Consider the following 15,027-nt stretch of genomic DNA (forward strand, 5'->3'; position numbering starts at 1 on the left):
AAAGAAAAAAGAAAGAAAAGAAAAGAAAAACAGATTAACAAGAAAAAACATACAAATTTATGTAATACAAGTTTTATGTGACATGGGAAGCTTCCTAAGGAAATAAAGCCTCTAACAAGTGGTTAAACCTGGGTGTTTTTATGCTAGATTTTTTGAAGACTGAAAAGTCATGAAGTGTGAGCTAAGTGTAATCAACTGGGGGAAATAGCAAAACCTGTTTGTTCAGATTCCTCTCTGTGTCCTTCTGTCTTCAGAAATAAGGATGCCCCTTTCCTGTGGGTACAGGAAAGGCACCTCTCCTATGAAGGTATTATAACCTGCTTCAGGGAAAGGTCAAAAGGTCCTTTCTGCACATGCTGTTCATCAGATTCCTTCAACTTAAAGTATTCAATATGCCAATGTGCCATATTTTGGGGTAGCATGTCCTAAACCCCATCAAGTATCAAATAAAGACAGAGCTTCAGGTATAGTTTTCTTGCTTCATTTACATTTGATCCTAAAATGCGACTTTTAAAGCAATTAAGAATTTTGACATTAACCTCAATATACTCTGTGCCTATAATCCTGCACCATCTTTTCAGTTATTCTTATATAAAATTGACATTAAAAGTATCCGAAGACTAAATATACAAGGTAATTCTCATCCGAATGGAATTTTCACTAATTCTTTGGGACTTCAGTACTTTTAAAAAGATAAAGTTTATGCCATTGTTTGTAAGAATTTAATAAAATTCAATTCATGGAACAAAACAAAGTAGTGATTAAGTACACAGTCTCTGAATTAAGAATTGAGTTCAAATCCTCACTCTGTGACTCTGTCACTTGTCGTGTGACCTTGGGCAAATAGCTTAACCTCTCTGTACCTAAATGTACAAATTAGTAAAATGTAAATTGTTATACCAACCTCATAAATGAGGAAGGAAATTCATATAGGATAATGTCTGCTAACAATTAAGTACAAATAAATGTTAATGTTTTTAAAAGGCATATAGAAATGCCTTTTGACCTTAATTCATCATTCACTAATACACAGAAACCGATATCACAGACTATAAAGAAGCCATATTTAAAAATAATTTTTTTTAAATTTCAAAGTATTATGGAGGAACAAATGTTTTTGGTTATATGGATCATTTTTGTAATGCTTGAGTCAGGGTTAAAAGTGTGCCTGTCACCTAGATAGTGTTCATTGTACCCATTAGGTGGTTTTTGCCCATCCCCTCCACACCCACCCCCCTTGATTTCCTTTGAGATGTACTTCCCTCTGTGCACATGTGTGCTCATCAGTTCCAATTTAATAGTGAAACATGTGGTATTTTTCCATTTTTTAGATGCTTTGCTTAGGAGAATGGTCTCTAGTTCCATCCAAATTGTTGCAAAAGTCATTAAGTCATCCTTCTTCATGGCTGAGTAGTACTCCATGGTATACATATACCACATTTTATTAATCCAGTCATGAATTGATGGACACTTGGGTTGATTCCACATCTTTGCAATTGTGAATTGTGCTACAATAAACATTCACGTGCAGGTGTCTTTTTGATAAAATGACTTCTTTTCCTTTGGGTAAATACCTAGTAGTGGGATTGCTAGATCAAATGATATGTCTATTTTTAATTCCTTTGAGGAATCTCCATACTGTTTTCCATAGAGGTTGTACTAATTTTCAGTCCCACCAACAGTGAATAAGCGTTCCTTTCTCTCTGCATCCACGCCATCATCTGTAGTTTTTGAACTTTTTAATAAAAGCCATTCTAACAGGGGTACAGTGATATCTCATTGTGGTTTTGATTTGCATTTCCCTGATGATTAGTGACATTGAGCATTTTTTCATATGTTTATTGGCCATTCGTCTGTCTTCTTTTGAGAAGCTCTGTTCATGTCTTTTGCCCACTTTTTAGTGCGGTTGTTTGATTTTTTTCTTCCTGGTTTGCTTGAGTTCTTTGTAGATTCTGATTATTAGTCCTTTATTGGAGGTATAGCTTGGGGAAAGAAATCGCAGATGATACAAACAAGTGGAAAAGCATGTCATGCTCATGGATCAATAGAATCGATATTGTTAAAATGTCCATACTACCCAAAGTGATGTACAGATTCAATGCAATCCCCATCAAAATACCAATGTCATATTTCACAGATCTACAAAAAATAAGTCTGCGCTTCGTGTGGAACCAGAAAAGAATCCGAATAGCAAACAGTTTTGAGCAAAAAGAAAAAAATCAGGAGGTATCACATTACCAGACTTCAAACTATACTACAAGGCTATAGTATACAAAACGGCATAGTATCAGCACAAAAATTGAGACATAGACCAATGGAACCAAACAGAAAACCCAGATATAAAACCATCCACCTAGAGCCAATTGATCTTTGACAAAGCAGACAACAATATATAGTGGGGAAAAGAATTCATATTCAATAAATGTTGTTGGGCTAACTGGATAGCCACGTGCAGAAGAATGAAACAGGATTCATCTCTCTCACCACTCACAAAAATTAACTCCAGATGGATAAAGGACGTAAATGTAAGGCATGAAACCATAAGAATTCTAGAAGAAAATGTTGGAAAAACTCTTCTAGATATCAGGCTAGGCGAAGAATTTACTAAGAATACCCTAATGACAATCACAGCAACAACAAAAATAAATAAATGGGACTTGATTGAATTAAAAAGCTTCTGCACCGCCAAGGAAATAATTAACAGAGCAAACAGACAATCTACAGAATGGGAGAAAAAATAGATTTTAAAAGAGTTTTGGCTATAGGATTATATCAGTCATCATTTGAATTTTCTTTTAGTACATTAAGTCAAATAACCATTACAAATGCCCTGCTTAGATATGCATCTGTAACAAATATTTGATCCCTGGTGCTGGGAGTGATGGTGAGGGGCGTAGTGTTGAAGATTATTTAACTTGTGAAGTATCTTTGAAATTTTATTTTGGCACTTACAGAAATGTTATATCTAGATATGTAAATGAAAGTTGCTATGATTGATTAAATGCTAAAAGCTAAACTGTTAAAGTAGATATGCACAAAATATGGCCAATCTGTACTCAGCTACTGACTGCTAGCTTTAGAAATAAGGAAGTAAATGCACATTGCTCTTTATCTGATTTTAGGGGATGACAACACTAAGAGAAAACATGTAATAATACCCTTTACATTAAAGAGCTTATAATTTTCATTGCTGTTCTTTCAGAATCACTTAACAATTTTCTTTAGAACCTAAATAATGTTCTCTTGAACTACCTACTAGCATTGTTTTTTTAACTTCATTTTGCCTTTTCCTATACATCACTTTGGACAAGCAACTTCTTCAATAACTTGGTATTATGCATGAAGTCATACATATTCTCAGGTCTTAAATTAGAAAGGACTTTTATAAAGATACCTAATTTAAACCAATAGTTAAGATACACTATTTTTGTTCACCTGTTCAGAAACATTGATTAATGCTATTCTGATCTCAGATGATTATGATCAAAAACAATTTTGAATAATTTCCATTCGAAATAGAGAGGAGTAAACCATTGGCTAGAAAAGAAAAGAAAGTATTATTTTTCCCTTTGGTATTATTGCCAAGTCTTGCTTTATGCTACATGTCTCTTGTTCTTTTCCTCTTGTACTATATAGACATATTTTGGAATGGATGTCTCTGCAGTTGAAGATCCAGTTCAAAGACGGGCGCTGGAGACCATGATAAAAACCTATGGGCAGACTCCTCGCCAGCTGTTCCACACAGCTCATGCAAGCAGACCTGGAGCCAAGCTCAACATTGAAGGAGAGCTTCCAGCTGCTGTGGGGTTGTTAGTGCAGTTTGCTTTCAGAGAGACTCGAGAACAGGTCAAAGAAATCACCTATCCGGTATGTCATTTGGATTTCAATAGAATTCAGCAAAACCTGATTAGACTCCCGCAATGCCAGGCCCTCTTCTAGGCTCTCTAGGGACACAGAAATGAATAGCATGGTCCTGGCCTAAGGCTGTGCACCAGCTGGCACAAGACAGGTGCAGGCAGCAAAAGCAATATCCTGTGCGAGGTAAATGCTGTGTCAGGGATATGAAGAGAGTGCTTTGTGGAGCTTAAAGGAAAAACGAATTGATCGTGTCAGACAGTGGACTCCCTTAGAGAGCAGAGAGAAGGGTTATTACCAGGGAAAGCTTCCCAACACAGTGACATAACAGGATTTTGCAAACAAGAGGGGAGGAACCGTCAGTACTAGAGAGCAGTTTAAGCATGGGTATGCCAGTGTACACATGCGTAGCCCGGTCCTGGTTATCATCTTCAACCAAAAGGACTGACCAGCGGTATGGATGTTCTGGTTTACACTTAAGGGGGAACTTTACATATTTTTCTTTGGCCTCTCCAGATTGTAATCATAAAAAGTATTATCTCTAAAAATAGGAAATAGGTATAATTTTTACTTTGAAGTAGAAAAATAAAGCAAGCAAGCCTTAAAAGTAAAATGAATTTTAATCTTCAACTCAATTCTTCATTATAAAAGCAGCATAACATGGTAAAATGTGAATTGTAAAGTGTTATAAGAGTTTGCAGAAGGAAATCATAAAGAAATGACACGGTAAAGAAAAGAGGCTGTGAAAGACCTTGAATGAAATAAAGCAGTGTGTCTCAAACTGCAGTAATCTGTGATCCGTTTGAAGAGGAAATGTTTTCACAGACCTTGTTTTGACAATTTTTCCTTGTAATAGTATTACTTTATGTCAGACAGAACACTAGATGTAAATTCTTTATGCTCATAGCTCACATATGTCAAATTTACATGTTAAATACAAATAAAACTTACTCAACCAATAAAATTTAATTTCAAAATATTAATATGATAGACAATGTTGTTTACTAAAACTAAATCACCAATATTGAGTTTCATAGTAGAAAGCTATATTTTTTGATTTCGTGCTTCTGAAGCCTCACAAATCATTTTAGTCACTGTCATTACCAGGGTCACTTTTTAACTACAATCTGTTACTTTAATATGTCAAAATAATTTTATAGTACATCCCTAAAAATTAATAAGTGCCATTTAATTTGCTACTATACTTATTGCTAATTTTAAGTTGGCATGTTATATATTATATAAAGGCTCACAGTGGAAATGTGGTCCCAGCTGGTCTCATTCCCACCTCAAGACCTTTGCACTGTGTCCTCCACCTGGAATAACCTGTCCCCAGATATAGCCCCAGTTTGCTGACTCAATTCATTCAGGTCTCTGCACAGACATTTCCTCAGAGTCTTGCCTGAGCCCCATTTAAATGCTTTTCATGCAGCTCTGATTATACCTAAAACAGCAGTTCCATCATTCTCAGTCCTCTTCTCCTTCTTCATTTTGCTTCATATAGCATTTCCACCACCTGACATATTGTATATGTATTTGTTTACTTATTTGTCTATCTCTCCCATCCCAGCCAGGGTGGTAACTCCCTGTAGACAAGGACTTTGTCTTTTTCATCACTGTATCTTCAGTTCCTACAACAGTGCCTGACATACAGTGGACACGCATTATTTCTTAAAATAATATCTTCTCAAGCACAAGTTCTTGAAAGTTTGGCTTGCTGCGTGTCTGTGTGACATGTAATGACATTTATGCCACTGCTTTTTATTTGAACCATCATGAAGCCTTCCACACAGTACTCCTCCTTGACTCCTTGGGCCTTCACTTGACATCTACACAAAATACAAACACCAGCCCTGAAACTGAACAACAGTCCTCAGTTATAAAGGGGTCATCTGGATGACCCAGATATGCTTGTGTGAGCTGCAGTTCATCATTAAAGTCTAAAACGATCAGAGCTACATGGAAAGCATTTAAATAAAACACTCCTCTTTTATACATACCATGATGTAAAACAGTTGCCATTGTATCTTTGTGAGTAATTGAAAAACTAAAAGTTTACACTCTGCAATTTATGTCAAAGGAATTTTCTGGCAAAGAATTTTGAATGATAAATCATAACTATAGCTCAGCACACATGTTTTTCTCCACATTAACATTGATAGACAAAATTTTAGAAAAATCTTGTTTTCAAAATATCTGATCCTAACCTCTCTGTTCCCACTTTAGCATTCCTGAAGCTCTTCAGCTTTTCCAGAGATACTCACTTTTTTAGATTCTGATACCATTTAAGACTGTATATTAACATATGTCCCCTAAATAATCTGACAGAATTATTAGAGGTCCTAAAGTGGCATAAATTTTTAAAAGATAATATATAGGCCAATAATGCCTTTTTTCCATTCATTGAAAAATAACATAAGCAAATTTCACTAAAAATCATTAGGTTTTTTGTGGAACTGACTGAAAATTGCTTAGCATATTATTTTTATTAGATTTATGTAACGTTTCCCCTGAAGAGTTAAAATAATTAAACTTTTAAATATCTGAAAGAGGGAAAAATCCATTTAAAAAGAAGAGATTAATAGAGGATAAAACAGTGAAAAGAGAACAAAAAGAATAGAACTGTTGGGAGAAAGTCTTGAAAAGGGCGTGGTTTCTTCTCTGCTTGATTTCAAAATTTCTTGATCACTATTTTTACTTGAGGTGGAGGAAACTTTCATTACTGTTCATGGGCAAGCACATGGTATCTCTCTACAGTCTTCCCTCATTTTTCTGTACCCAAATCCCACTGTTCAAGCTCCTCCTCCTTTTTTGTTTTTCACTGACAACTCCTTCTTATCTCTTTTCTTCTCTAGTACTTACTAGTATTTTCTAGAGATGCTCTAGTCCTCTCGGTATGCTCCACAGATAAATACTTTTCAATATATTCATCAAACATCTCTTAAGAACCTACTATATTCCAGGCACATAGACAAATCAGAGGTGTTCCCTGAAGTCAGTCATAGTTGAGTGAGGTTTTCTGTACTACACATGGTATATGGCTTGGCACATTGTCAAATTACAATCCTCCTATAGATGTTAACTTTAGGTATTTCAGCTAGATTGAAAGAAATGCACTTAAATTCTTTTTTTTTCTGCTCAAATTTCAAGGAATTTTGAAATATTAGCCAGATATTTTAATGCGAGTTAGGCCAGAGCCACAGAATAAAAATCAAATAAGGAACACATATTTCTATATGCTAAGCTTAGGGAAATAAAAAAGTATAAAATAATTCTTGCCCTCAAAGAACTTATAATTTATATTACTTTCTCTTACTTTGTTTAGAATTTAAATTGGAAGTAATTCTATATTTACTACCTTTTTTTAAAAATCATACTTTTTACTTTCCTTGGTTTTAGAGTCCTTTGTCATGGATAAAAGGCTTGAAATGGGGAGAGTATGTGGGTTCCCCAAGTGCCCCAGTACCTGTGGTCTGCTTCAGCCAGCCCCACGGAGAAAGATTTGGTTCTCTCCAGGCTCTGCCCACCAGAGCAATCTGTGGTCTGTCCCGAAATTTCTGTCTTCTGATGACATACAGCAAGGAGCAAGGTAAAATAAAACATGATGAAAATCATTCTGGATATATCTTTCATAAGATTTGAATGTTTCCTGCTCATCTGTGCTGTCATTTTGTTTTACTTCTAAATTTGTTTGAGTCCTTGATGACAAACTCTGCTCGAATTTGTGGCTATTTAGTGCAAAGTAGGAATTAAAACATACTGCATGAAAAAAATGAGAATTAAGTGCAGCGCTGTTTGAAATGAGAGGAGGAGTTTGAAGGAGATAAGAATGAATGGTTATGTTCACAAGATGAAAACATTATCAATTTGATATAAATGTAAACTTTGAGATTCTTGAACCCCAGGAAAGACAGATATATTTGACCAACAAATCTAGTACTTCAGAAGATACAGTCATGGAGCCAGGTCTGGTGGCGTGTGCCTGTAGTCCCAGCTACTTGGGAGGCTGAGGTAGGAGGATTGCTTGAGCCCAAGAGTTTCAGGCTGTAGTGAGCTATGACTGTGACACGGTGCTCCAGTGTGGGCAGCAGAGCGAGACCCTATCTCTTAAAAAAAGAAAAGGAAAAAGGAGATATAGCCATTGGTTTAAACAAACAAACAAACCAAACAAGGGAGTCAAGTAGACTTGCAAATAGATTTTAAAAACATACGCCCCTGAAAAGCAATCTTCTTCTGAGTCCTCATGCACTAACTCACTAAAAGCCACATGTGGAAAAGTGCTGTGCAGTCAAGGCCTCTTGATATTTCTAAATGTCAAGTAGACCCTGAAAAACTAGAGACATTTTCCACTTAAGTAATCCCTCAGCCCTTCCAAATTAACCATTTCACTGGATGCAAAAGAGCTCTCCCTACTTACTAGGCATGGACTTAGGATACTGAAACGAATGACTGAGGGCCCTCATCTGTTCCTATCAGGTTGTGTGCAGATGTGCCTGAAAGCCACCTTGTGGACAGATGCCTCTTAGTCAGCACTGCTAGCATTTAACATCACCTTCTATGTACTGTGCTCCTCGGAGTCCGTACGTAGCCTTCCACCTGCAATGCAATACCAGCGTGCCAGCACCCGGGCCAAACATCAGTCACTTAAAGAAATTAAGTTTACTGGCCAGGCCACAGTTCTTTTAGGCTCATTCTTACTTCTGTCATTAAATGAATAATTGTTTTTATAGTTGTTAGGAATAATGCATACACTTAAGTTTAGGGAGTAAGTAGGATAAGGTAAATCTGTTTAATCATAATTATTGTGATAATCAGTTTACTGCAATTAGTTATGAGGTGTATCACACCTCATAATTTACCACCAATAATACTTAAAGTACCAAAATGTGGGAATGATTTACTTTGTAAAACGATTAATTAGAATACATGAAAGTTATCTCCATTGAGCAAAAGGGAAAGGACTGGTATTATCACTTAACATTATGGAACTTAAATATGTCAAATGTAATTCTCAGCCTATCTTATTTGTGCTACTACAATCACAAGCCCTTAGTGTGCCCTTAATAGCTGTGTTCATTCAAATTACACTTTACGTCCTTGCAGAATGTATTTGGGATTTGTCAGAATCGAGGTATGTCCAGAGAAGTTAACGTAACGGCTTTAGTCATGGCCTCAGGAGGCATAGTGCATCCTTGCTCTGCTGCTTACTAGCTGGGCGGAAAGCTGGGCTTGGTGAAGCTTGGTTTTTGATACATAAAATAGGTATAACAAAAGGATTTACTTCACAGAGTAATTTACTGTAAGGATTCAATGAAATAATGTATGAGAATGATTAGCACAGTGCCTGGTTCATTCCAAGTGCTTAATAAGTGTTTATTGGACTATAAGCGTCCTGGGACCTGGGACGAGGTCAGTATTTATGCTGTGCAGACCCAGCACTAACAGTCCACATAGGCATCCCAGAGAAGTGTTTATGAACAAGTGGAGTTTGCAATGAAGGTTCTACTTGTTAACAGCTGGAATGTATTGAGCACGGTCATATAAAATGGCTGTGTGGTACATGCAGGTGCTATACAATGTTAACAACTACACTGAGATGGTTTTAATGATTTTAAGCCCAATATAAACCAATTATTTGAGAATTGACTGTGCCTCAGAAATGCTTGAGGTGCTTTTTTTCAAAATATACTTGCTTGGGTCTCCCTTGAGACACACTGCATCAGAATCTCTAGGGCTTGAGTCCAAGCCTACAAATGCTAAAAATCAATTTTCTTGCAAGCTCCTGTTTAAGATCCACTGTTCTAATAGGTAAAGGAGAAGTTTCTTTTTCTGAAAGAAAAAAAAAAAGATACTGCATCTTGCATTACTGGAATCATAAATGTGCGTTATTGAACACCTGCTACTTGCCAGATACTGTGGTAGATTTGGAGAGGTCTCAAGACTCATCATATGTGGTTCCTTACCCTAGCAGCATATATTTAGAGGAGCTTATATTTAGTGAGTATTTCCTAATTCCTTTGTTGCAAATGTTGTCAACATTTGGTGTTTTACTCAACAAAACAGAAAGAAATCTGTGAATTACATTTTCAATGTGCCATTGATTCATTCAAGAAATATTTATTTGTTATACTCTTCTATATGCTGGATATTCTGGTAGGTACAGGAATAAATAAAACACATTCCTTCTCCTTCAAGAACTTGAAACATTGCAGGTTTTAAGGGCAGTACCATTTACAGCATTTATGCTGCATTTAGCTATATTCAGCATAGATTATGAATAGTATGGGGAAAGGTTGTCAAAATTTCCAAAGCTTTATGTGAAAAGGACATAACACTATGTTGTAAAAAAGAGAGAGAAGAACATAACCTCCTTGAATGAAGATCCACCATGCACAGTCCTGAAGTTGGCAGGATTAAATTATTCCTTCTCAGGGTAGCTGTTGCTTCTACTCTAGCAGTGTTCTCTTTCTAGTAGTTGTCCATACTGATTATTCAGCACTCGGTATCTAGAAAGTTATTTAAACAGTATCTAGTTCATATTTATTTTTAAAAAGAAAGGTGTCTTAGAACTTGAATAGAGTAAGCTTGACTATCATCGTCTATTATAAAAATTTCATAACAAATTTTAGTTCTAAGTCAAATAAATCCCAACCAAAACAACCCAAGTGAAAAAGAATATAATTCCGCTCTTAAAATTCTATTAGCACTAATGAATAAAACTAAAATAAATTTTTCCATCTTAGGGATATAAAGATGACTTTGTTCCAAATGATATATTCTGCTAAGTAAATTCAGGCTTTAATCTGTAATTTTTTGGCTGTCATGTAACAATTGAGCAGTAACCATCTTTTACTTCTCCTTCTCCTTAAGGTGTGAGAAGCATGAACAGTACTGACATTCAGTGGTCAGCCATCCTGAGCTGGGGTTATGCCGATAACATTTTAAGGTTGAAGAGTAAACAAAGTGAGCCTCCAATAAATTTTATACAAAGTTCACAGCAGTACCAGGTAAATTTTTTGTGTCATCTTTGTAATAATTAAATATAATGTTTTAAAAAGGAGTCAGACTGATTGCAGCTGGTTTTTAATATCCTGCAATGAGTCCAGTCAAGAAGCTGATGTTTATAGTGCCACAGACTTCCTAACTACTGCTGTTCTATGTCTTCCAAATTTATTTTCTATCCATTTTCTCACTGAGAGAATATTGTCATAATCTCCTGCTCAGCATCAGGGAAGGACACAGTGTTTAAACAAAACCAGTGTTGCTTTCTTCTCAGTGTTCACTCACCTTTGACACTAGGTCATTTTCTGTAACCACAGTGCCATCTTTTATACCTGATTTTTCCTAAATGGGTTGGGTATTCAGGCATCATGATGTCATTGGCCTAATGCCCTGTGATCTGTGTTAGGTCCTAGCTTTCTTATTTACTAACTGTAGCTTTTGGTGAGTAACTTAACCTTTCCAAACTTGTTTCTTTCCACCTCTTTAAAACTGAGATAATACTACTCACACTACTCTCTCAGAAAGCTGTTGTGAAAATGTTTCCTGTGTTTGTGAAAGAAACTTGAAACTATAAAACACCACATAAATATTCAGCACTGCCACACTGTTACAGACTAAGTTGTATGCACAGCCTTCCTTTGACTGTCTTGCCATGGGAAGTTCTGTTACCATTTTCATTACCTACATAACACCTGCTGCCTTTTCATGTATCCTAAAATGTGTCCCATTCCCTGAGCTCTTTAAAAATGGAGTAAGCTACTTTGGGGGAGTTTTTGGCAGTGAAAGCAAGAAGAACAATGACTAGTTTGCAAAACTTTCAATATTCCTGACAACGTTACCAGGAAACTGACAGAAGTAAGAATAAAGAGACAGCGAAAAACAACCTTATTAGAAATTTTAACAAGAATTTTTTTAGTTTTGAAACATATCAACCCTGCATTAATCAGAGTATTTTTATGGAAACAGAAATATATATCTAAACACAAACAAACTATAACCATAAATCATGGCAAAGCCTACAGTATAACTAAATTGGAAATGAGTCTACAAAATAAATGAAAACACAAAAACATAGGATCAGTGTGTTCCTTCCTGTATCCTTTTTTGGGATTGTTATAAATTGGGAGAAAAAAGAGAAATATGTGCAGTGGGAGTTAGATATATAATACATTTACCTGTCAAAATGTAATAACTCAAATAGATTTATGAGCCAATATAGCTCACTGCTGTCGTCAATAATCTGGATTTACAAACATCTTAACTTTCCAATGAAAAGTGATCAAAAAGAAATGAAATTCTCATCAGCATTAATTGAATGACAAAGCAGTGTTAAAGATACACCCTATTGTTAACTTTCAGTCAAGATCTTTTTTCCTCTCATTATGAGGCTTTCCTTGCATTTGTTTAAGAGTTGGCTGTGACTGATTAAACTTACAAGATAAATGTGGTGTGAAGAGAGGACAAAGATGGAAAATTACTTTAAGGAAGCTTTTCAGTTCACTAGTATATTTTCTCCAGTGCAAAGACAAGCATTTAGTCAAATTGTTTTTGCCAAGTAAGTTAACTATTAATAGTAATTTAGCAGATCCAAAGCTTCAATAAAGATTGTTTTAAGTAAAGTTCTTATTTTTATTTTTTCCAGCTTTATTGGGCTATAATTGACAAAATTGTATATATTTAGGGTATACAATGTGATGTTTTAATATACATATACATTGTGAAGTGATTACTACAATCAAGCTAATTAATGTAGCCATCACCTCACTAGTTACTATTTTTTGTGTGGGTGATGAAAATATTTAAGATTTACTCTCTTAGCAGATTTCAAGAATACAACACAATATTATTAACAATAATCACCATGTTATACATTAGATCTTTAGAACTTACTCATCTGGTATAACTGAAACTTTTGTACCCTTTGACCATCTCTCCATTCCACACACATCACCACCACCCCCAGCTCTGGCAACTGCTGCCCTACTCTCTGCTTCTGTACTTTGACTTTTTTAGATTCCACATATGAGTAGGATCATGCAGTATTTGTCTTCTGCACCTGGCTTATTTTACTTGAACACTGTGTCCTCTGGGTTTATTCATTTATCGCAAATGACAGGATTTCCATCTTTTTAAAGGCTGAAATATATTTCATTATATATATATGTATCTATACGTATACATATATATATATACACACATATATAATGCATAAAGTTTTAAGTATTACAAAATTATTTTTATCATAATAGATAAAGATGAAAGAATACTCTCATAAGTCCTTTTTGTAAAACAAAATGCTCCAGATTTTTGTAGCAAAATACTGTGTGATAAAGTACTTCTAGTCAAATGACTAATAGAATGAGAATATGATAGTTCATTTTCATCCTTAGATATATTTCTAAGGATACATTTTTGTTCATTCTTTAATTTGTGAAAATTCAGCTAGGATATTATTTTATGAAGGCTAACACTCTGAGATTTCACTTATACAGTCAATTTCATCATCATCATTAGAGTCTAGAGTCCTGATGGCTCTTCATCTTCTGACTAGCCTCAGAATTTTTAAACATCTTCCTCTGTCAGTTTTCTTCTCTTTGTTATTATTGGTAGACAGTGAAAAATTATGAATTCTCAACTATGTTCCCTGCAAGCTAAAAGCAGACTGCAGAAATTATGTCTCCAGTCGTCTTTTATATTTTCTTGAAGGATGATACCATACTTTGGACAATGCAATAAGAAAATCAAAAGATGACGATTTATTTTACATGTTACATCACCCTTTCGAGAGACTCTATCATTCTCCCATTTTCTTAATGTGTTTGTTTTTGGTTGTTTTTTTTGTTTTTTTGTTTTTTTGCATAGTAGGGAATAGCCAATGTTTAGTGATAAAATAATTCCTAGAATGATGAAATAACAAAATGTTTCAAGACATAGAAAAAATAAGATCATTAAAATCTTATAATGTGGCTGGGTGCGGTGGCTCATGCCTGTAATCCTAGCACTCTGAGAGGCCGAGGCGGGAGGACTGCTTGAGCTCAGAAGTTTGAGGCCAGCCTGAGGAAGAGTGAGACCCTGTCTCTATTAAAATTAGAAAAAAAATTAGCTGGACGTGGTGGCACACGCCAAGGCAGGAGGATCACTTGAGCTCAGGACTTTGAGGTTGCTGTGAGCTAGGCTGACGCCACCACACTCGTCCTGGGCAACAGAGTGAGACTCTGTCTCAAAAAAAACAAAAAACAAAAAACAAAAATCTTACAATGTAATTTAAATTTATAAAAGGTTCAGTAGATCCATATGGTAATTGCAAGGAGAAAATGAGTTTTATTTTATATATTTTTAAAAAGTTATTTTCTCTTTGTTCTTTGGAAGACCTCTAAGAAAAAATAAAAGTTATGAAGTATTAATCCTGACAAATAGAATACTAAGGAACGAAACTGAAAAAATAAAATTGGATCCAGTGGATCCTGATTGTATATTGAGAGCTAAGAAGAATCAGGATCAAAGAAAGTCATTTTCTAAGGTAGCAGAGACTTGAACACATTTGAAGTCCAGGGGAAGAAGCCAGCAAAAGACAGTGTGAAACTATAAGAGAGGACAAGGGTTCCAAGGAACCCCTGGGATGGGGGCAAGGCTGGGCTTGAAAACAGGCACCTCCTCTGAACGAGAAGACTGGGAGACACGCTGAGGCGCAGAGGAAGAGGTCTGCAGCTGAGGACCTCATCTTAGTGTGGTGTGGGGAGGTGAAGCTGCGGAAGCACCAGGGGAGCAGAGCGGTTGGGGACAGCTGCTGCGGATGTGGCACTGGGTGGGGTCAGCTAATGCTGAAAGAAGACCTGTCAGGCCACACAGAAAATTGCCCCAAACCTGAATGGCACCTCCGTGGTTAGGACTGAAGGGTTTTGTACCAAAAGAGTAATCCCAGTGTTTACACTCACGTTTATCTTTCCTTCTTCTCCTTCTTAACAATCTTTAGAACTATTAGAAGCAATACCTCTATTTATATGTATACCCTGTTTCCCCATCAAAGACATAAAAAGAAAAAAAGAAATAAAAGTAAAAAGCAGATAAATGTGTAAAACACACACATACACACTCTCAACCTTAGATCTAATTGATCCTGAATCGTAATTTCTAAGTAAAAAATGAATAAAATGAAGAAGTAGAATCAGA

The 15,027-nt window shown here is 35.7% G+C and overlaps 1 protein-coding gene across 1 annotated transcript in view; it reads left to right on the forward strand.

Moving 5' to 3' along the window:
- Positions 1-15,027, forward strand: part of LYST (lysosomal trafficking regulator) — a 155,321-nt gene that overhangs the window by 120,641 nt on the left and 19,653 nt on the right. The window contains exons 40-42 of the mRNA XM_012660158.1: positions 3,637-3,867; positions 7,255-7,444; positions 10,726-10,862. Coding sequence (XP_012515612.1) covers positions 3,637-3,867; positions 7,255-7,444; positions 10,726-10,862 — 558 coding nt within the window. The remainder of the gene's footprint in view (positions 1-3,636; positions 3,868-7,254; positions 7,445-10,725; positions 10,863-15,027) is intronic.

Source organism: Propithecus coquereli, unplaced genomic scaffold (assembly GCF_000956105.1).
Source record: "Propithecus coquereli isolate 6110/MARCELLA unplaced genomic scaffold, Pcoq_1.0 Scaffold66, whole genome shotgun sequence".
In the NCBI taxonomy this organism is placed as follows: domain Eukaryota; kingdom Metazoa; phylum Chordata; class Mammalia; order Primates; family Indriidae; genus Propithecus; species Propithecus coquereli.